Source organism: Ochotona curzoniae, unplaced genomic scaffold (assembly GCF_017591425.1).
Source record: "Ochotona curzoniae isolate NIBS_2020 unplaced genomic scaffold, NIBS_Ocur_1.0 scaffold_1852, whole genome shotgun sequence".
Taxonomy (NCBI): Eukaryota; Metazoa; Chordata; class Mammalia; order Lagomorpha; family Ochotonidae; genus Ochotona; species Ochotona curzoniae.
In genome coordinates this window covers 31,696,658-31,719,452 of record NW_024467087.1, presented here as the reverse complement: position 1 = coordinate 31,719,452, position 22,795 = coordinate 31,696,658, and the positions used below count along the sequence as shown (strand labels likewise).

The window sequence follows — 22,795 nt, the reverse complement described above, 5'->3', positions numbered from 1 at the left end:
GAACAGAGGTTGTACGAACCTAGAACATTTCCCTCTTAGACGTGTGCAAAGATCGACTGTCTCTGCTTGAGGCTTTAGTCAAAAACAATCTAAGGAATCAGATGACACAGGAAAGACACGTAAGACTCCTAAGGTACAATTCAGCCAGAAGTTGGGAAACTTAGTTCTGTAACCTTCATCACCTTTCTGCTTCCCCCAATTCTCCCCACCCTCACACCCCTACCCTGGGCTCACCTCATAATTCCCAGGAATAACGACCATGTTTTCTATCACAGGGCAATGAAGGAAGAAATAGATTAAACTTATTTTCTTTTAAAGTAAGCCTCACTCTTATAGTTTTTTTTTGTGTGTGTGAAAATACACACTTGAAAAACAGAGCAAGACAGGAGAGAGAGAGAATGATTCACCTACCTGCTATTCTCACTCCCAGATGCTTGTAATAGTTAGGGTGGATCAAGTTACAACCAGGAGCCCAGAACTTCCTCTGGGTCTTATATGTGGGTATAGGGATCCCAGTACTTGAGCCATCACCCCTCTGCTTCCCAAGGTGTGCATTAGCAAGAAGCTGGATTGGAAGTATGGTCAGGATTTGAACCATTCCCAGATGGCAGGGGTATGGTGGCTCAACCACTGGACCAAATTTATTTACCACAGGACCCATCACAACTTCCTGTCAGAATTGGGAACCCTCTTGCATATGCTGATTTTGTGCACATTTCCCACCAAGTCTTGTATCATTCTATATGGAAACTGGCACAAATACGTGAGGTATTCCCATAGGGATATATCTTCTCTCTTTCTACTGTGGCTGTATGCGCTAAGAGAATTGTGACCTCCTGATGTATTTCCCAGCAATATCTCCTTAAACTGGAATTAGATATGCCCTGTTGAACAACACTGGAAAGCAAGCAATGGAGGCTGATGAGGACAGCCCTACAAACTTCCCAGTGACTTTTCCCCATGTGTGCCAGTGTGGTTGAGACCAGGCCCTCGACCAAGGAAAGGCCTGTTGCTAATCTCGAGTGTTGAGTGTCATAGGGCAGAGAAGGACACCAGAGATATAAAAATAGCCAGTTGTCAGTACACTAGGAATAGGCTGTCAGAGGGAAACTTCAAACTAGGTGCACATCGAAAAGGCAGTCTCAAACCATCCTGTAACAGCTCCTGTTACTTTTTCCTCTACCTCCGCTTGCCTCAACTCTGTTAGTACACACAGTGAAGCTGTATGTCCCTGACACCAGTTATCTGTCTACCACTGTCAAGGACTTGTCTCTAAGTTACCTCTAAGCAGATTCATTTTTTGAAAATGCCTCATCTTTAGAAATAATATTTTTGAAACCATAGGGTGTATGTGTTAGCCACATTTCCCCCTAATGCGTGTTAAATAAATAAATAGCTATAAAAATAGAAAAACAAAGTTAGTCCACATACCACCGAAAATCATCTTGTACTCCGCGAGCATATGTTTACCACACTTGGGGGAACAGTGCTCTCTGTATAGAGCACGCAGATGGTCCCCACTGCCAACAAGTATGGCTTTATTTCCTTTTCCAACGTAAAGCCGGCAGGGCTTTAGACTATCCCAAATGACCAAGATACCCTCCTGAGTCTGGTTCTTTCCCTCCTTCCCCTGAGGGCCAGGGCCCTGGCCGTCATTATTTTTCTCCTTTCAGGTGACAGCTCCAGCCAAGACTGGTGTTTGCAACAAGAACACAGGCCCACTTATCCCTAGACAAGTGTTTCTTCCCTCAAGTTATATCCCTGCCCAGAATTCCACACTAGACTTCACTTAACTCAGCCAGTGTCCTCTGTGGAATATATTTCCTCTGCCTTGGCCCCAGGAGCTGCATCTGCTAGACTGTCCTAAACCTACATCAGTAGCCTGCCCACTGGCTTGCTGCTCCCACGGTCACCATGAACACCATTGTCCCACCAGGGAAGCCAGTGGCACCCCGTCTCCCTAGGCCTACTCTCATGGTGACCATGGAAGAAAGGAGGTCTGCGTAGGAACATGAGAGGAGTGGCCAAAGTTTTCTGCAGGCAAGGAAGATCTGAGCAGGTTTGACTCAGCAGATGGACTGTCTGACAATCAGGACTGATCAACAGCAAACCGGCCTATACTGGATACCTTCAAGCTGAGGCAGCATGTCCACCCCCTAGGGACACTTTAGAAGAGAAGAGATAAATGTTTGCCCAGAGACTTAAGGTTCTTCAGTGGCTTAGATCTGTCTTGATTGCTGTTAAACAGATAATCATCCCTCATTCCTACCTCATTCTACCTAATCTAACCTAGAAACTCTTAGGGTTTGTGGATACAAAGTCCTTAGAGGAGTGGGACTTTTTTGAGGGAGGCGGGGCTGAGGCCAGAAGACCCACTTGCCTGATTCCCGGGGCTCCAGGTGCCTCCCAACATCCACCACCCACATGATAGCACCTGTTTAGTGGAGCCCAGCCTGAAATCTAAAGACACTTAACAGATTCTTGTTTGTGACTTTGTTTCTAGATGTAACTTCACTTGCATCAGAGCAGTGACACAATCTACCTCATCCCCCCCTTCCTTCCCTGTCCCCCAGATCTCTTCGCCTTCTTTCACTCAAATAAGCCTCAACCCTTGCCTCTTCATCCCTCCTCCAGACTTCCCTCCTACCTACCTCACCCTCTCCCCTTTTCTCAGTCTTTAAAGACTCCAAATAAGACCCTAAGGATCCTGCACCACCTAGCATTTTTTGAAAAACCAATGTTCTGGGCCCGGCGGCGTGGCCTAGTGGCCAAAGTCCTCGACTTGAACACTCCAGGATCCCATATGGGTGCAGGTTCTAATCCCGGCAACTCCACTTCTCATCCAGCTCTCTGCCTGTGGCCTGGGAAAGCAGTCAAGGACAGCCCAAAGCTTTGGGACCCTGCACCCGTGTGGGAGACCCGGAAGAAGTTCCTAGATTCTGGCTTCGGATCAGCATAGCATCGGCCGTTGTGTTCACTTGGGGAGTGAATCATCAGACGGAAGATCTTTCTCTCTGTCTCTCCTCCTCTCTGCATATCTGACTTTCCAATAAATAAATAAATCTTAAAAAAAAAAAAAAGAAAAGCCAATGTTCTGTGGAAATGTCAAGATTTTTTTCAAATCATGTGAATCTATAGTTGATTAGTGTCAACTGAGTGGCCAGAAGATGTTAAGTGAGCCAAGAAGAAACAGGCTGGCAGCAAGGGAGAAGACTGAATGGTGGACAAGGTGCTAGAACTATGAACAGGTATCTGGACAGGTGGAGAGGCTCCTCTTGTCTCCACCGCAGTTTCCTACAGTGGAGACACTTGGGGATATGAAGTTGGCAGAGGACACTGTACATGATCTGCCATTAAGTGACTCCCAAAGATATCATTTCTGGCCTAGTGAGGAGCTCTGGTTAATGAAACATCACTTGCTTTGGTTCATAGATTCTTATCACATAGCCCATGGAGGGATGACCAAGGCTGAAGCAACTTAAACTCCATGAAATGGACTAAAGACCAACACTGAAGAAGCCCATTGGATTTTGGTAGCTTATTCATTATTAGGGGAAGAGTAGCTATAGACAGTGACTATCAGATTCGCAATGGGACCTGCACGGGAGTCACACAGCAGGGGCTCTGATAAGAGTACTGATTTACCAAGAACGCCGGTCTTAAGACAGAGGACTGCGCAATTTTTCTTCTTAGGCTTTCTTTTTGATCTCAATGTGAACATCTGAAAATCCACCACCACTACTACCCCCACCATCACCCCCTTGTACCCCATTCAACTGAGAATTTCTGCAAAGAACTCTAGAAACGCAACCTGTGTTCAACGCCTACATTTAGGGGTTGATGCAGTCACTGGGAGACATTTGGTTGAGAGGTCCATTAACAATTGCGCAATAATGACCCTCACCCCAAACCCCCTGGTTCTTGTGATACCAATCTATCCCAAGTCCTTCATCATGGAATTTTGAAAATCAAACCCAATACTCAGTTCAGCCTGAACCTCCCTTTATAAAGGTTAGGACGCTCAAGCGTTTACCACCTTCTCACTCTTTTTAAAAAAAATTTTGCTTGTTTATGTGACCCCTCTTTGTCCCACGGCACCGCCCTGACCTTCAGAAGTTCAACAAATTTGTCAGGTTTCTATGCATCCCATCCCATTCAGCATGATCTCAGGGGTGTAGGCTTCCAGAAGATCTGATTTGGAAAAGACCCCGAGACCATTTTGTCTTCCCTGTTCTATTTTCTAAGTGGGGAAAGAAGTCCATAGAAAGAACAGCAAGTTTTACTTACTCAAGCTCAAGCATCAGATTGGTGGCAAAGTCTGAACTCGCACCCAGATCTTCGGGCTCCGGATCGGACCCACCACCTTCTACCGCGTCAAGCTGAAGCTGCTCCAGGAACTGCACCTCCGGCCCAAGCTCTGGATCCTCCCAGAGCGGGGGCTCATCCACGAGCTGAGGGTCCTCTAGTCGTTCCAGTATCATCTTGCTGCTGCACAGGCAAGCCCTGGGTGCTTGGCTGGAGTCAGTCCCTTCTTCTGTCTCACTGGCGTGCTCTGTCTGTATTTCTTGCTTCCTCCTCTGCTTTCCCTCTCGCTCTGGCTTCCTCACTATTTCATTGGCTCTCTTGTAGCTGCTGGGCGAGGGCGGGAGCAACTGGAAACTCTTTCCCAGGCTCAAAAGAAAAAGTGCTCAGGGAGCCTGAGGGCCAGCATGGGCTGGCTCGCCTGTGGAGGAGGGCGGGAGGAAGTTCCCAGCCCTGAGTGCCTTCGGGGGCTCCAAGGCTCAGAGGGAAAGCTTGCAGCTCCTGGGGGCGAGCAGCGCTGCCCTGGGGATCTTCTGTGGAAGCCGGGCCAGCTTCCTAAACTAACTCCCAGACTGAACAGGAGGGCAGGATTTGGGGGGGGGGGGTGGAGAGGGGGTAGCCCAGACAGAGGCTCTGCCAGCCAGCCTCTGTGGTTGGAACTTTCAAAAAGACCAATGTTTCAGCAACGGATTTCTTTTCCAATCCGAACAGCAGGCCTTTCTGTCCCCCTTGCATGACTGTGGCTGTGGCTGTGGCATGCAGCCCCAGCCTGAGCAGAAGCAGGATTCCAGGACCGGGGCTTCATAACACCCAAACCGCTGGTCAAGTCCATTAAATAAAATCAAATAAGAAAACACCGTTTTTGGCATTAGATGGGGCCCAAGCTAGTCTCCTGGCATGGAGATATTGTGTACCTACTGGGATGGGATGTGAACAGGCATCTAGAAATGAAAAGTCAGAAGCCCATTGGATCAGAGAATCAGGAGACGCCAGTTCTCTTTCTAGCTGATCACTAATTGGCTGCTTTGTTTGGGGCAGCCACCCACCCAACTCTGTGCCTCAGTTTCCTCATCTGTAATGGGAGCTATCAAAGAGCATGGCTGCAAAAGCTCTCTTGCACTTCAGTGTCTCTAAGATATGTGAGTGCAGGAAGAAGATGCCAGCCAGCACCCTTGCAAAAGGAGCAGTTCTGGGTCTTAAAGAGGTGCTTTCCAGGCCCATTGCCTACAGAAATCCTTCCCTGTGTGTAAGCAATGCCACTAGGGCACCATAAAGCTTCTGTAGGTTTGAACCTCTAGTAAAAATGGCAAAGGTCTAGGAGGCTCACTTACCTGGCCCCCATCCCTCTGCCAGCAGTAAGGGAACCAGAAGTGCTCCCAGCTACTTACACCTGAGCATTGACTTAAAGTTGAGAGAGCCAACCTTGACAGGGAAAAGGCTTACTGGACTGAGCCCCAGGTGTCAGTGGACTCTGGTAGGAGAGGATACATGATGGCCAGTGCAAGAGGAGAGGTCCCTGAGAGAAGAATCTAGTCAGAGGGGGGCTGCAAGATAATCCTGATAATCAGGTTTTGTTCTGAAACTGCTTATGACTTGCCTAGTAATAATGAAGTGCTTTCTAGTAGCTTCTCCCCTAACTTTCCTAACCACATGACCACCAACTTCTAGACGAGGAAACTGAGGTCCAGGGGGTGTCCCATGGCCAAGTCAGTGGTTGTTGAATCATATTTCATGAAGTCCCCAGTGCTTCCGAATCACATGGTGGCGAATGTCCTCTGCTCCTTGGTGACCCCCTTAGGACATAGCAAACATACAGAAGCCCATTCCACCTCCCCACAAGGGCTGACAGAACAATAGGGAAAAGCGGGGAGCCCTGCTTTTCTAGGCTCCTGGCACCCTGGCAGCAGGTTCCTACTCAACAGCCCTAGACACACCTTGCAGCTAGTACTAGAACAAATAATACAGAAGCCTCCCACATTTACAGCAGAAACTGAAGACCCAGCCGAGGGGAGCCGCAGACTGAAGACCGAGCCGAGGGGAGCCGCAGTTATTTCGTGGGGGGGCTGAGCTCTAGTGCAATTTTCAGCACATTCTTTTTTGATTTTCTTTACTGACCTCCACCCTACTCAACTAGCAGGTGATGAACTCGTGATGAGCTCTTCAAAGTCTTCCTGGTCCAGATTTTTAGCTGATAGGTCATTGTGGCCTTTAAAGAATCACTCTGCCTAGATCAAGCTGCCTGATCTTGGTGATGAGAACATTTCCTTGGGGCTTTACTCTTTCATACCTTGATAGGGCTTCAGTGACTAAAGGAGTTTCAAAAACAACTTCTTGGGGCTGGCGCCATGATGTCTCTGATCACAGCACCGGCAGCCCATACGGGCACTGGTCTGTGTCCCAATAGCTCCACTTTGAAGCCAGCTCCCTGCTTACAGCCTGGAATGATTTAAGTCCATGGGCCCCTGCACCTATGTGGGAGAACTAGAAAATGTTCCTGGCTTCAGATCAGCACAGCCCTGGCCATTGTGGCCATTTGGGTGTGAAGCAGCAGATGGAAGATTCTCTCTGCAGATCTGCCTTTTTAAATAAAACAAATCTATTTCTTTAAAAAATTTATCTCTTAATGCACTAGTGGTGACTGGGTTCAATTTGTCTTTCCTTGCTAATGATTTTGAGTAAGAATAAGTTGAAGCGGAGACAAAGTGGTACTCCAAGTCTTAACTGAGTCAATTGTCTTTGGTAGATTTTCTGACCCTGGCTGAAGTCCCTGTAGCCAGTGCTCTCCTGGTGGCTTTGTCCTTTTTTATGATCAGCTATGCCTTCTTTATGATCAGCTGTAATGACATTGCTATTTGTGTAAGTATGATGTGACATCTGTCTTCACTATTCAATTCTAAGTTGCCCACGGCAGGGATGGATTCAGTGTGGTTTCTTGCCTGCTCTTGGAGCCCCTATGTCGAATCTGCTTTGTGTGCGTGAAAGACTTCCTCCTCCACAAGTCCTTGGGGTGGGCAGTCCAGCTCTACCACCCTCAGCAGCGGGTGCTCCTATAAATTGTTTGAGTGTGTGTGTGGGGGGGGGGGTGGAGTGCCTCAGTGAGACTAATTTTCTCTGGATAAGAAGACTAAGGGATGCTGGAAGGCATCCTAGCAGTTCCTTAGTCCATTCCCCCACAGCATGAATGTAGGCTAGTTTTAATTAGAGTTTACCTCCCGTTCCATTACCATTTTCCCTACAAAAGTTATTTTTGAGAGAAAACACCTGCAGCTTCCTCTTCCTTATAAGCACCTACTCCTGACCTATATGCTTTCTCCACCTGTTTGTTCCTTTCTGCCCACAGGCCTTATAAAGGCAGGCTGCTCACATTTTTATCCATTTCTTTATCTCTACTATCATCATCTTTCCCATATTTTTATGTATATATATATATATTATATATATACCATCTATGGGTAATTTCATCTAGCTTCTCTGAATGTCTGTAGTCAGGAAGTTCTTTCTACTATCTAATCTCAATTCTTCATGCTACAGTGAGGGAAGCCTGTTTCCTATTGTTCTGTTCCTTGTGTGTTTGTGAAACAACTAGTCACAATCTCTAAGTTGTGATTCATATTTAAAAAATCAATCTTTCTTCTCACTCCTCGCCATCTTCTATCTCACCCTTAAACTTCTAGCTCAAGAATCTTGGTTCCTTTCGCTTTGCCCCCAGCTCTCAAAGTCCCAGGTTAGCTCCTGTTGGTTAAGTGAGTGCTGTTGACCTAAGAGATCCAGTTGACCTTCCCTTGACCCTTTACAATCGGATCCTTTTGGCTCATGCAGAGCTCTCTGCCATCATCTGCCCTGTCATTGTGGTGGGGCTGTTTTTCCCAATGAACACTGCTTGGAGGCCTCTCGATAGATTTCTTCGCCCTTCACACAGGTGGTGCTTTTCTTCCCTCCCACATTTAGGCTGATTTTCGGCCTGGACAAGTATCACACATTTGCAGCCCAGGCTGTTTCCATCTTGGGCTGCAGAGAGCAGGGAAACCTAGAACTCTTTGTCCCACTGCCTCTGTACAGTAACTACTCACCACCCAGGACGAAGCCTGCAGAGGAAAAAGAAAATCCAAACGACTCTCCCAACCCCCTCCCTGCTGCTCTCTCTCCCCCCACCTCTCTTTTTCATCGTACATAATTTACAAAAACAAAATTTCCTTCCTACAGGCTCTATCCACTTTATCACTCATTTCCAGGGCCAACCTTTGCATATTTCTATACTATCGTGGATTATTTTTAGCAAAGGATGACATTAAATAATAGTTGCCTCACTCATCCCTTCCTCTTGTCATAATGTTGTCTGTCCTCTGCTTTCAGACCTGCTAGCTGCTCATGGCCTGGAGGCATTCCTAGGGATGTGGGAGCTACCCCTATGACAGGAGTCCCTTAGAAAATTTTGTGTCTGAAAATGTCTCCTCTGCCCTGGGACTGACAAATGAGAATTTCAGCATTAGAGATTCGTTTCTTTGGCTCACGTATCACTTCCTCAGAAAGTCTTATCTGATTCTTTGCCATACTCTGACAGAAGGCTATTCCTTTTCCCTCTTCACACTTAACTCAATTTGTAATTATACATTTAATATCAAGACTACCTTTGTTAACATCTCTCTCCCTATACTCCACTGACTGTTCCATGGCAGCCAAGACCATGCCTTTTATGTTTCCAATTGTCCTTCCAGAGCCTAGCATGGATCCTGGCCCATTTAAAGTATACAGAGAAAGATTGCTGCTGACTGAATCTGTACATGAATTTACATGTGAACTCACACTCTTTGGAAAGGATGCAGGCACAGGTGGAAGCCAGGGAGAATAGCACCCTCCTTTCCCAGGTTATCAGGGACTGGTTCCTTTTTCTGCCTCAAATTTCTTACCCCTCCAGTCAGTTTTCAGATTTCTATCTTCCTTAGCCTTATCCAAGGGCCTTCATTCATAGGGTATCTGAAGAAGAAGGGTTTTACCAGCATACAAACAAGACTGAAATGATCCCCAACAGGTCTACTGGCATCTTCTTCCAAAGAGACTTAGGTGAATGGCATATGTACTCTCACAGCAGCACACTGACACCATCCTGCTTTTGTCCCCTACCTTAAAAGGAGCCTCGTGCAAACCAAGGCTAGACAGCCACAGCATCTAGGCTACTCTAGCGTCCAGCCGCGGCTGCACTCCCTAGTGTAGTCATTCTGGTTCCAGCTGGCTCCCTCTAGGCATCAGCACCTTCCTGCTCCCAAGAGCCTGAAGGCCTCGACCTAGCCAGGGCTAATACAGGTTCCACGCAAGAGGATCCAGGCTGCCTCTGAGTCATACAGCAACAATGAGGGGAAAGGGCCATGTGGGCCTTTTTGTCTTATTCGGGCAGCTCCATGGCTCTGAGGGCCAGCCCAATGATATCCAGAATATTTCCCCAACTCACAGCACCTCCTTCTGACCCAGCAGGCATGCAGCACCAGCAAGTTTCCCCTCGTATTCCAAGCAGAAACAAACACCCCCCCCACCCGCCCTCCCCCTTCCACAGCCATAGCCACTTCCCATCATGCCAAAGCTAACCCATTCTCAAAGGCCCTGCTGGAAGCCGCCGCCATCAAGAGACTCTCCCTTTCTCATTTGCTTTGGCACCGCCCAACCTCTGGACTTGCAGACCTGGGAAGCAATGACCTGAATGCCTTCCTCCTGGCAGCAGAAGTCTTGACTGGCTCTCAGATGTCTACCTAGATCCAGTGCTTTCTTGCTCACAGATCTTGGGAGCAGCTGCTGCCACCTCCCAGCCCCTACCCCGGGGTGCTCCCTCAACTCCTCACACCCAGGTCTCAGCCTCTGACATCTCCTTGCCCTCTGCAATGCTTAGCAAGGTAGACATTCAATAAATCCACAGCTAGTGCTCAATAAATAGCAGGCCCTTGGTCAATAAATGATGAGTTGATGAATTGAAGTGCTTGGTTGCTAGGTCTAAGGCTGAATGAGACGCTTGCCATCATTCATTTCTCCATGCACCTGTGCAAGCAGATTATACTGCCTTTAAAACTGACTAGTTTTGTTGTTGTTTTTCTTATTTTTTCTTTGCCTGCCTTTTCTTCCTCACTGCAACTGACTAAGAACCACAAGGGTGGAGGGGATAAGGAGAATTGGGGCCTGGAAACCTTTGAAGGAAAGGCCTACCGCAAAGGGAAATTCTGCACCTCTATCTCAGGCCCCCTGATCTTCACTGGCTTCTGTCTGGGAAACTTGGCATGCCCAGCTCTCCTGAGCCCTGAGATGGTAGTCTAAGGACTCCTGAGTCTGATCTTTGCTAACAAGCCATGCTTGCTATAATTACCATGCTACTCTTTTGGCTTTTTTTTTTAAACTTTGTTTTCTCATTTCTTACCCTTTTCCTTGGACTGAACAGCAGTGTCCTCTCCTCTCAGTTTGTCTGTTAGTAAAACATTGGGAAAGGCTGGAGCCAAGATGAGGGAAGAAAAGAAGAGGAGCTATTGGCTTAGTCTCAAATCTTGAGCCAATGGAATGCTATGTGGATAGAGATACTCTGTGATGTAGCTAGTAGGATTAATTTACTACAGAAATATCTCCTAGAATCCAGCAAACCTGATTTTGCTGGGGGCTCAGTTGCACCAAACCAGTGATATAATATTTTGAAAAGGCCAAGAAGAGAGCAAAGAATCGATGTGGATTCAGTCCAGCTTGAAAGCTCGGAGACTCATCAAAGAATAGACTGGGAATTGGTTGTATAAGGCCCTCCTTTAACCAACTCCTTCAAACTCAAGGAAATCTTTCCACTTGATATTAGGAAAGTTGGGGTCTGCAGAATGATTCCCTGGACCAAAAGGCATATACGCACTAAAGAAAGAGAAACTTCCAACATCTGTTCTGGGACACTTCTACATGCACCAGGTGGCTGCTTTAGCAGGTGCTAGCAGGAGCACCCCCTTAAGTCAAACTAAGCCCATTCCAGTTTTCCTACTTGCTTACTTTTGCTGCTTTATGGAGCTGAATGGGGATCACCTTCGCAGCATGGTACATTATCTTGGAGTAAACTGCTTTCCTGGCACCAGAGAGTAGTCCTTTCCATGGGCAATAAGATGAGTATGGTGACTTGGATCCTCACTAGGCTTCTGACTGCTTGGCCCAAGGGAAACCTGCAGCTAAGCAAGCAGAAGCTTGATGCTGCCATACATACATACCCTGACTTTGTTACATAAGGTACTATACAAGATATGAGTCAGGGATCTCAGGCTGGCCTAGGCACAGCCAAGTCTGAGCAAGGCTGAATAGCAGCACTGAAGGGAGGGGTATCTTTGGAGGGTTACTAAGCCAGTAAGGAGTTGCTGAAGCCACTTCCCTTTCTCTCACTTCTCACCCCCTTCTTCCTCCGGAATTGCTGCTGCCAATCACCTAGCTAGCACAGAGTGGGAATCCTGGCCAGACCCCTCAGCTGTGCGCAGCTGCTCTCTGTATCCCCTGAAGAAGACAGGAGGAAGTGGGCTGAGTACTCAAGGTTATGTCGTGAGGAAATTCTTCCTTCGAGGAAAGATAGTGAAGGTCTCAGTGGTGCTTTGTCTGTAGGCAGGAGACTGATTTCAGGCCGAACCTATTTGAGGAAAGTGGCTCCCCAGAGAGGAAGGCTGATAGCGTGCCTCGGCCATCACTGACCAAGCTGGCTTCCAGCTCTTGTTTACCCTAGAGCTAGTGTCTACACAAAGGGAAGTTTCCCATTCAGTCTCCTGTGCTGGCCAAGATTTTGCACCTCTTAGACCATTTCCAGAAGCAGCTTTGGGGCAGGGATGTCTAGCTAGAAGGTACGCGTGAGCCTGACTTGCATGCTGAGTTCCCTCCTGTGTAGAACAACATTTGGAAAAGCTTACTTTCTTCTCCCACGGACCCTGTTATGTCCACTCTTAACTCCTTTGCTTAGCTGGTTTCAGCATGGTGGATGTTGGCCTCCCAAAACCCATGTTCCCTGACCTGACTCATCAAGCCTAGGTGGTTCTGTGGCTAGAGCCTTCTTGCTTCACAGTATTCTACATGGTCTAATGGAGGGTCTTGTCTGCCAAAGCTCTGAAGTCCTAACCCTTGTCTCATTGCTGCACGCATTGGGACTGTACAGTATGTCCTGGAGTGTCACTGCTCTCTCTCTTCATCTAAAAGGAAAATTTCTCTTTCTGACCCACATGGTCATGGAATGCTCTCTTTAAGAGTGTACTGAGTACACAAAGTGCTCTACCAAATGAACCCAAGATTTAGCCCCACTCAGCATGCTGATTTCTCTGGGACTCAAGAGGCTATTACATGACGCTGACCAATTTGTTATGTAAACTCAGCCAGCCATGGCAGATTATGGCTTTGCAGCTATCTTGAAGGATGCCTTACATAAGAGGAGAAAGTTCAGGTAGAAGTAAAATTGCGATGAACAAACACAGCACAATGGCCACCCCCAGATGCAAACACAGCCAACCTCAATTCTCTCAACCAGTCTGCAAGGTAAGGGCAAGTACTCTGCTAGACTCCATCACTCAGGGACCCCACAAACCCTGAGTCTGAGCATTGGCCAGACATTTCCATCTCCATTTACTCAGACTCCCTGGCCTTCAGCACCAGGTCTGGAAAGGAGCCAACAAGCCTACCTGGAATTGAGAGCTTGTTAATTTATCTGGAAGTGCAAATATAAGCAGCAGTGTTAACATTCTCTTTAGGCAGGGAGGGGAAATACAGTCACCCTGAAAAGAGTTATTTTCTAAGGCGTAGGCTCACATGAGCCCCTGCTCCTGGCAAAACTGGGGTGTAGGTAAAATTCATGCTCTATTCTTTTTATCATTCATTCATAGTGTGGACCCTTCTAACAAGACATCTTGAGCTCTCGTGCCACCCAGCACCCCATGCTATGGCAGTCCACCAAAGTTAGGCCTTTGCATGGACTCCAAACCTGTCTCTCTACCTCTTTTTTCCAAATGTGGCTAACCATGTTTTAACCCCATAGAAATCTACTCCCAGTGAGCTGTCACCCCGCCACAGATCGAATAAAGAAATCAACACAGATGGTTAGTGATGAGTAGTGATATGGTGTGTTGCTCTTTACAGATGTATACTAGACCCTGGCCATTTAAGAGACATACAGTGAAACTTTTACCAGTCCACAACTTACAAATATCTCCAATCATTTCCCCCTCTGAGTACTATTTCCACTCAGTCATAAAAAGCAATGAAGTATTATTGCATGTTACAACATTGTTTAGCCTTGAAAACATGCTGAGGGAAATGACCTAGACACATAAAAATCACATATTGTACGATGCCACGTATATGAAGTATCTAGGTTAAGCAAATCAGATTCATTCTAATAGAAAGTAGAATTGAGGTTATTGTTTAATAGGTATAGAGTTTCTGTTTATTTTTTTAAAGATTTATTTATTTATTGGAAAGTCAGATATATAGAGAGAAGGAGAGACAGAGAGGAAGATCTTCCATCCGATGATTCACTCCCCAAGTGACCGCAATGGCCGGTGTGCACCGATCCGAAGCTGGGAACCAGGAAGCTCTTTTGGGTCTCCCACATGGGTGCAGGGTCCCAAAGCTTTGGGCCGTCCTCGACTGCTTTCCCAGGCCACAAGCAGGGAGCTGGATGGGAAGTGGAGCTGCCGGGATCAGAACTGGCACCCACACGGGAACCCGGAATGTTCAAGGGGAGGACTTTAGCCGCTAGGCCACGCCGCCGGGCCTGAGTTTCTGTTTATGATAAAAATAAAGTTCTGGAAGTAGTTATAGTTACCCAGTGTTTTGAATGCAACTAATGTCACTGAACTACACACTTAAAAATGGTTACAATTTGGGCTTCGAAAGGTGGTTGTCAACTCCGGCATCCCATGTGGGCATTGGCTCACATCTTGGCTCTCCATTTTCCAACCCAGCTCCCTGCTATGGACTGGTAAAGCAGCAAGTCCTTGGTCCCTGCACCCACATGGGTGACATGAAGAGGTTCCTGACTCTCAGCTTTGGACAGGTCCAGCTCTGGTTATTGCAGCCATCTGGGGAGTGAACCAGAAGATGGAATATTGATCTTTCTGTATCTCCTGCTCTCTCCTTAATTTTTGTTCTCCAAGTGAATTACATAAATCTTTTGTTTAAATGGTTATAACTTTACATAGCATATATTTTTACCACTTCATATGTAACAGTAAATACATTATAGACACATATAACAGTAGATGCACACATACAATAGCAAGTGCTGTACAGGATTCAGGTTCACTCATCAGCGAAAGGATTGGCCCTCACATATGAGTCCTGAAGCAAACACAATTCACATCTGTGCCTTAGAAAAACATAATTTCTTACTTGTCACGATTCTCGTGAGGTATCCAAACCATAAATATTAACTTTGCAAATGCATTTGTGTTGTTAACAGAAAAAGTCCCTTAATCCAAGAGTGAGTTTTCTTTGTCAGGCTACTAGACATTCAGGAAATAGTTATTTTGAATTACCTTGGGCTAAGGAAGGATTTTTCAAAGCTTGATACCAAAAGTAAAAATTACAAAGCCAAAGAATGACAGGCTTAACCACATAGAAACCCGAAACCTTTTTATAGCAAAGAATTCCATCCTCAAAATCAATTGGTAAATTAGTTGACAAAGGATCGCAATCTTTAATTCACAGTTTCTCACGGTGTGGTCCACACGGCAGTAGGGCTGTGGGAGAGGAGTTTTATTCAGTATATGGATGGACAGCTGAATCTTACACAGCAATAATTTAGGCCACAACAGCAGGCAGTCTCTCAAATAACTTCAGCCAAGTGGTTCCTTCCTTTGAAGTCAGAGTCAGTAATCGTAAGACGCAATCATTAGCTCTACAACTCAACTTTAAGAACCACAAATGAATTTTTATGCCAAGGTTTCTTGAAAGCCTAATGTCTGAATCCACATCCTTTCCCTTCATCAGTATTATATAGATATATCAGCTTAATGAATTAGCACATATAAAGCAATTAGAAATGTTTTTCTAATATTATTATTATTAATGAGCATCTAAGAGTGGGCACCGGTTGATGCCACTTGAGAAGCTTAAAGATGGAATTTTGGGGGCTTTTAAAGCTGGAAGGGAATGCAGAGAATTTCAGAACACACTAGGCAGGTGTACTCTGAAGCCAAAGGCAAAATACAGTTCCTTAGCAAGTACCAGGAAAAAAGAGAAAAATCATGAGACTGTTGCGAAACCGCCATTCCAGCTTGCTCTGCTTTGCAGGTCAGAAAATGAAGGCCCTTTGAAGTTTCAACTTAAGAAGGCTTTTTTTTCTTTTCTTTCTTTCCTTTTTTTTTTTTTTTTTTTTTTTTTTTTGATATGCGGTACTTCACAAAGTTCCTGGAATTTCTTTTTAAAGATTTAATTTATATATTTACAAAGGCAAACTTACAGAGAGAGAGAAAGGAAAAGAGGGAGCAAGTAAAAGAGATCTTTTATTTGGCTAGTTCACTAACAAAATGGTTTCAATGGCCAGGGTTGGGCCAGGGTGAAGTCAGAAGCCTGGAGCCCCATCAGGTTCTCCTGTGTGGATTTAGGGAACCAAGGACTTGGCCATCTCTCATTATCTACCCAGGCACATTGGCAGAGAGCAGGATCAGAAGTGGAGCAGCTGGGACTCAAATCCATTACTGACCTTGCTGATGGCAGTTTAATCTAATATGCCACAACATCTGACTCTTCTATGAATGTTTAGAAGACCTGTCAAATGCATGGATTTCCCAATTTTTAAAAATTTATTTTTATTTGAAGGGAAGATTTTTACAGAGAGAACAAAAGACAGAGAGGTCTTCTATCCATTGGCTCACTGTCCAAATAGCTGCAACTACTACACTTGATCTTAGCCAAAAGGCTGAGAAGCAATAGCTGCAACTACTAAAACTGAGCCTATCCAAAGCCAGGATCCAGGAGCTTCCTATGGGTCTCCCACATGGATATAGTGCCCCAAGAACCTGAACCAACCTCCATTGCTTTCCCAGGCCATGAGCAGAGAACTGCACCAGAGGGAAGCAGCTGGATCACAAATCAGAGCCCTTATGGGATGCCAACACTACAGGCAGAAGATTATTTTGCAACACCAGCACATCAGCCCTGGATTTTACATTTAAATAAAACTACAGTTTCTGTAACTAGCATGATTGTTTGGCTATCTAATCTTCCACTTACAGTACCCACATCCCGTATGGGCACTGATTCATGTCCAAGCTGCTCCACTTATATATGATCCAACTCTCTGTTTATGTCCTAGGAAAGCATTTGACGATGATCGAAATTCTCGGATGCCTGCACATGCATAGGAGACCAGGAATAAGCTTCTAGTTTCCAGTTTCATACCCACCTAGCTCTAGCCATGGTGACCATTTGGGGAGTGAACCAGTCAATACAAGATCTCTCTCTCTCAGGCTCGGCATGGTGGCCTAGTGACTAAAGTCCTTGCCTTGTATGCACCAGATCCTATATGGGTGCTGGTTCATGTCCCAGCTTGTAGTTCCGGCTTGTAGTCTGGGAAAGCAGTTGAGGATGGCTCAAGGCTTTAGGAACCTGCACCCACGCTGGAGACCTGGAAGAGGTTTGGGTCTCCTGGCTTCGGATTGGCTCAGCTCCAGCCGTTGCGGCCGCTTGGGGAGTGAATCAGCAGACAGAAGATCTTCCTCGGTCCGGCAGCGTGGCCTAGTGGCTAAAGTCCTCTCCTTGAACGCGCCGGATCCCATATGGGAGACCTAGAGGAGGTTCCTGGTTCCAGACTTCAGATCAGCGCAGCACCAGCCATTGCGGTCACTTGGGGAGTGAATCATCGGATGGAAGATCTTCCTCTCTGTCTCTCCTCCTCTCTCTATATCTGACTTTTCAATAAAAATAAAAATAAATATTTTAAAAAATATATCTCTCAGTCTCTGTAACTTTGTGTTTCAAATAAAATCAAAGAATCTTTAAAAATATCTGAAAGGCAGAGTTTTAGAAAGAACACAGAGAGAGAAGAGATATCATCCATCAACTGTTTTGTTTTGTTTCACCAAATGGCCAAAATGGCGAGGCTGGACAGGCTGAAGCCAGAAGCCCAGAAATCCATTGTGGTCTTCTATATTGGTGGGAAGGGCTCAAGCACTTAGGTCATCTTCTGCTGTTCTCCTAGGAACATTAGCAGGAAGCTGGATCCAAAACAGACTCAATCCAGTGCTCACACAGGATGCTGTTGTCACAGGCAGCAGCAACACTGGCTCATTTTTTAAAAATAAAAATAGGCATATTTTAAAATTACATTTCGCACAAAATATCTGAGGTACCCTGGTAGCTACTTTTAAATCAGAAACTTCAGCCTGGGAAAGCCGTGGAAGATGGCCAAATATTTAGGACCCTGTCAGCCACTTGGGAGACTCGGAGTTCCAGGTTCCCTGTATTTGTGTGAACCCACCCTGGTCACTAAAGCCATTTGGGGAGTGAAGCTTCAGACAGAAATGTTCTCTCTCTCTCTCTCTTTCTTTTTCTCTTTCTTTCTCTCCCATTCAAAACAGATAAATTAAAAGAAGAAGAAGAAGAAGAATTTTCAGCTGTCTGGCACATTCTATTGCCCTCCTAAGTTTTCTCTTACTGAAAGCATACTCAAATGCAAGGTAGGATGCCCTAATAGCAGGGTGAAGAACCACCCTAGTTTGTCCTGGCCTGATGCATTTTAAGTACCTAAAGTCCTATGTCCCAGGACCAGGGTGGTTGGTCCCTATCCTTAATAACGACATGGTGACCATCTTGAAAGATTCACAGATAATTATTTAGAAATTGTTAGAAACTGGTGTAACAGTTTCTTTAGCGTTTGTTGGTTTTTTTATAATTCTTCATAGACGATTCATACACTCCAGCAGATCTCGGCTTTCCACAACTCCTGGCTCAACTTTTCATTGTTAGGCAATGGGCAAGTTATTTAATTTTTTAAACTTTCATTTTCCTTCTATATTTACAAAATCAAAATATGTGATGAGAACACCCGTTTAATCAGATTGGCATAAATATTAAATGAAATGGTGGAGATATGTTTAGTACTCATTGGAAATGTGCAATAAACTTTAGCTATTAACCCTTTATGGTTATTACTTACGTAACAAAAGATCAAAGGAATGGTGTGTAAAACACATCTCTTGGGGGCCCGGCACAGTGGCATAGCAAGTTAATCCACCTGCAGCACCAGTGCTAGTCGCCTATGGACACTGATTCTACTTGCAGCTACTTCATTTCTCAACTAGCACCCTGCTGATGGCCGAAAGCCTTGGGCCCCTGCACCCTCGTGGAAAACCCAGCAGAAGTTCCTGGCTCCTGGCTTCAGACTGACCCAGCTCTGGCCTTTTTAGCCATTATGGGAGAGAATCAGCAGATGGAAGATGGGTCCCTCTCTCTCCATACATCTTGACTTCAAGTAAAATTGGTCTAAAAAAAAAAAAAAGAAAAACAAACAAAAATCTCTTCCTGGAGTAAATGCTGAGGCGTAATGGACTACGTTTCTACCTGCGGTGCTTTCATCCCATGTGGGCACTGGTTTGAGTCCCAGTAGCTCCACTTTTAATCCAGCTCCCTGCTTTTGGTCGCCTGGGGAAACAGCAGAGGTTGGTTCAGGTCCTTGGGCCTGAACATCAGTGTGGGAGACACAGGAGAAGCTCCTGGCTCCTGGCTTTGGATTGGTTCAGCTCCAGTCATTGTGGTCATTTGGGGAGTGAATCAGCAGATTGAAGATACAATTCCTTTCTCTCTGTTCCACCGCGGAGCTACGACTCTGCTTTTTAGATAAAAATTTAAAAATCTAAAAAACAACATCCATCTCTTTTTTTTCCAGTAGTTCAGAAGCACCATTTACGTACCAATAAGCTACATACCCATTGCTACTGATTTGTTAGTGTTTGCACAGCATTGTCCGTCAGGACTTCACCAGACTATTAGAGTTACTGCGTGTAGTTAAAACAGAACAAAGTACTCCACATTTAAACCTTAAAAAGATTTGACTGAAAAAAAAAAAACCTGAAGTTTTAAATCTTAAATGGGTCCACACCAACAATTAGGTAATCATCCGACCAAAACAATCTTTACTAAATCAATATTGACTGTGTATGTAGATGCTGAGGGAAAACCAAGCAAATAAAACACAACCCTACCCTCAAATTGCTTACAATCTTGTATCCCAGGGAAAACAAGAGCATTAAGTGGGACGGCAGGGGACAGGTCAAAGCAGACAAGCCAGATATAAATCAAGCATGTGACCTGTCTTTCTTCTCCAGTCTCTGCAGCAGGGGGGCTGGTCTGCAGGAGGGGTGTGGGGTGTGTGGCGGGGTGGGATGTAGGGTAGAGGAGGAGGGTTAGCCTTGAAAGCAGACAAAGGAAAAAAAAAAAAAAGCACACCCAGACAGGGGGCCTGGAATGTCAAATAATTAAATAGAAGAGGAGTTAAAACAATGGCTGCAGTATGAAGCTAGAAACTGAAGGAATTTGTAAAATAAGAAAAAAAAAGTCCACTTAGGAGAAAGCTATCCTGCCTAGGCACTGGTAGGACCCCATCACCAGCAACAATGCTCTCCTAGATTGCTTCTTGGGAAAAATAAAGCATGTTGCGACTCTCCGATCTCCAAGATCACAGTTGTCACATCAATGAGAATGTTTTGTCCCGCCGACACTACACTACGTACAGGAACCTGTTGCTCTCCAGCTCCACAAAGCCTGACAACTGGCTGGATTGCTCCTCAGCGCTATGGGACACTGAGTTAACTGATCCCAGGAGTCAGGGGGACTCACGTGCCTTCAACGTGCCGCTCCCAACAGCCCTGTAGCATTTCCTGGCTTTGTGGAGGACCCAGCATCCTTAAGCTGATTGTCAGTGCAGCAGGTGACAAAAGAGGTCTCTTCTATTCCAGAAAGCCAAACTACTAGCACGCTGAGGCGAGGGTGTGTAGGGAGTGTTATCTTAGGCTCTCAGCCTTAACCTCACTGACTCACTCATGCAGGTGCGACCCTCCTTGGCCAAGAACCAAAGAATATACTCCCTCTCACACTTTTCCCTATAGCCCACGAGGAGCAGCGTCTTTCCCAGTTAAGGGAAGGAAAAATCCGACAGGCTCTCCCTCCATGTTTCCCTGGCGCCCCTGCCCCCACTCTCCAGCAGAGCCCAGCTGATCATTAGGAACGCGTTAGGGATTTGACTCCGCAGGGTTTGAGCTTCTGAGGACTGAATACCCTCCTAGAAATGAAGATTCCCTCAAAACCTGTTCCATCCATGGCCTAGCTTATTTTAGATAAGATAATTTGATGCCTAAAGTGAAATAATAGATGGGAAAGGGTTTTAGTAGGTGTCAGAAACGTCTGAGAAATATGACTTGCTGAAATGGCACTAACAAAGTTGGCAGCCTTGTGGACTTTTGCCAGAACCGCTGGAGCTGGAGTAAGGGGAAGGCGACGGTGGGTTTAGCTTTGGGACAAGGGAGGTAAACCTGGTCTTAGAATTAAGTGAGGGGAGCTCCTGCCTTTCTCAAATCACTTAAAAATGCCCAATTCGTGAGCGCTCAGAATTTTCTTATAACTTTGGACACAGCATCCGCCCAGGACCTCCGGAATGTCAGGGCTAGAAGGAAACTTGCTCAGAATCATACAGAAAGGTAGAACCTTACCTTGAGCTACAACTAGCCAGGTCTTTCACAGTGGGGATGTCTTTCTCTTACATAACCTGTGTCATTGAGCAAGAATTAAATATCCACCCCCCTGTACACGTACACACACACACACACACACACAATCTGGTGCCCTGTCTCAGTGGCGCTAATACGAGACCCACATCTAGGTTTCCTGAAGTTGCTTCTCCTGTCTCTAAAGTGCTTCTGTTGCTAAGTGCTTGTCACCAGAGCAAGCTGACTGCAGGACTGCAACCACCTGCATCTTCCCCTTGTGTGTTTCTTTCCTCCCCACCCCCTGCCCTGTCTCCCCAGCAGAATTTCTACAAAGTCAGCCCTTCATGCAAGTCCCCGCCAACGTGGGTTTAGCCTCCCTCCCACCACATACAATAATCGGGGTACTCAAACAGATGTCCTGGGATGCTCTCTGGAGTTGCTTTTAGCCTACATTTGAATCTAATCCATGGAGAAGGTGGGGTCCCCCAATCCAGAGTCTTCCAAAAACTATCTGATTTCTCTTATTCCTCTCTTCCCCCTCCCCTGCTCCCTACACCAGCAGCAGCTTAATTTGTCCTGACATTTCCTTGCCTTCATGGAAGCCAGGGCCACTCTGTAATTTAAAAGCCTTGCAGTTTCATTCCCAGTTTGCACGTTCAGACAAGGGTTTTTGAGAAGGGTGAACTCCGGTCTCCCTTGCCCCCTCCAGAATCCCACCGCTGTAGCCCCAAATGGGCTGTGCCAATGTTATGTATTGGAAGAGGGGCAAATCTCCAAGCTTTCTGGGATCTGCTCACCTTCTGAGCCCCAAGTGTCTCTCACCCAGTGTCTCATCAGACACCCTTCAAAATAGCCTTGCACCTGCCGGCCCTCCCTTCACTCGCGCCAGGCGCGCAGGGCAACACAGTCCTCTGGGTAGCTAGCGCCTGGTCCACAGTCAGTGCTAGGGAGCCCGTGAACCTGACCTCCCCCTTCCCTGTTGCCTCTCTGGAACTTCCTGGCTGCCCCTTCGATTGGAGATGAGGGTCCAGCAGAGGTTGTGGTCGGCCAGGACGCGTCCTCCCCCGCTCCCCGCGCTCCGCTTTGCCCTGGCACCCACCTGTGGAAGAAGAGCAGGATAGACAGCATGGTCTGGTCGATGTTGCGGTTGCAGATGCCCTCATTGAGCAGGTAGCAGGGGTCCCGCAGCACGGGCTCCAGCGAATCCTGCCGCATTATGTTGTTGAGCTTGTCGGCGTTGAGATTCTCGAAGACCAGCTTCTCCTGCAGCTGCCGAAAGTTGCTCACGGTGGGGCTGCCGGGATTGTTATTCTCCTCGCTGCGGTGGGCCAGGTCTAGGCAGCAGTTGCAGCAGTCGAGGCCGACAGGTGAGCGGCAGTCGCTCTTGGTCTGAGCCATCTTCCCAGGCTCCGGGGTCGCTTGCCCTGGGCCCTCAGCGGCGGCTGGCAGGTGCGTGCCCGCCTTACTGGCCTGACGGGACTCCAGGGTGCCTGGAAAAGACCAGCTGTGAGGAGGAGAAGAGTTGGAAATTAGCGCCTCAAGCCGGCCACCCCTCGGCTCGGGCCCCCTTCTTGTGCTTCTGCTCGGGGTGCGAATAGAAACAGCTGGACAAACAGCTCAGAGCGGATCCTTCGGGCTCACTTCCTCCTCTTCCTCCTCCTCCACCACCTCCTCCCCCTTCTCACGAGGCCGGGGCCGCCCCCCGCTCCCCCCTGCGGTGCCACACGCGGCCCCTGCGCTGTCCCAAGTTTCCTAAGTACGATCAGAGGCTCGGGGCGGACCTGTGGCGGCAGGAAGGGCGGGCAGCAGGGCAGAGGGAG

At 46.8% G+C, this 22,795-nt stretch overlaps 1 protein-coding gene and 1 pseudogene across 1 annotated transcript in view; both read right to left on the bottom strand.

Moving 5' to 3' along the window:
- Positions 1 to 22,476, bottom strand: part of TSC22D3 (TSC22 domain family member 3) — a 65,015-nt gene extending 42,539 nt beyond the window's left edge. The window contains exon 1 of the mRNA XM_040999419.1: positions 22,075 to 22,476. Coding sequence (XP_040855353.1) covers positions 22,075 to 22,373 — 299 coding nt within the window. The 5' untranslated portion in view covers positions 22,374 to 22,476. The remainder of the gene's footprint in view (positions 1 to 22,074) is intronic.
- On the bottom strand, positions 15,971 to 16,204 carry LOC121169610 (annotated as a pseudogene).
- Positions 22,477 to 22,795: the final 319 nt, after the last annotated feature.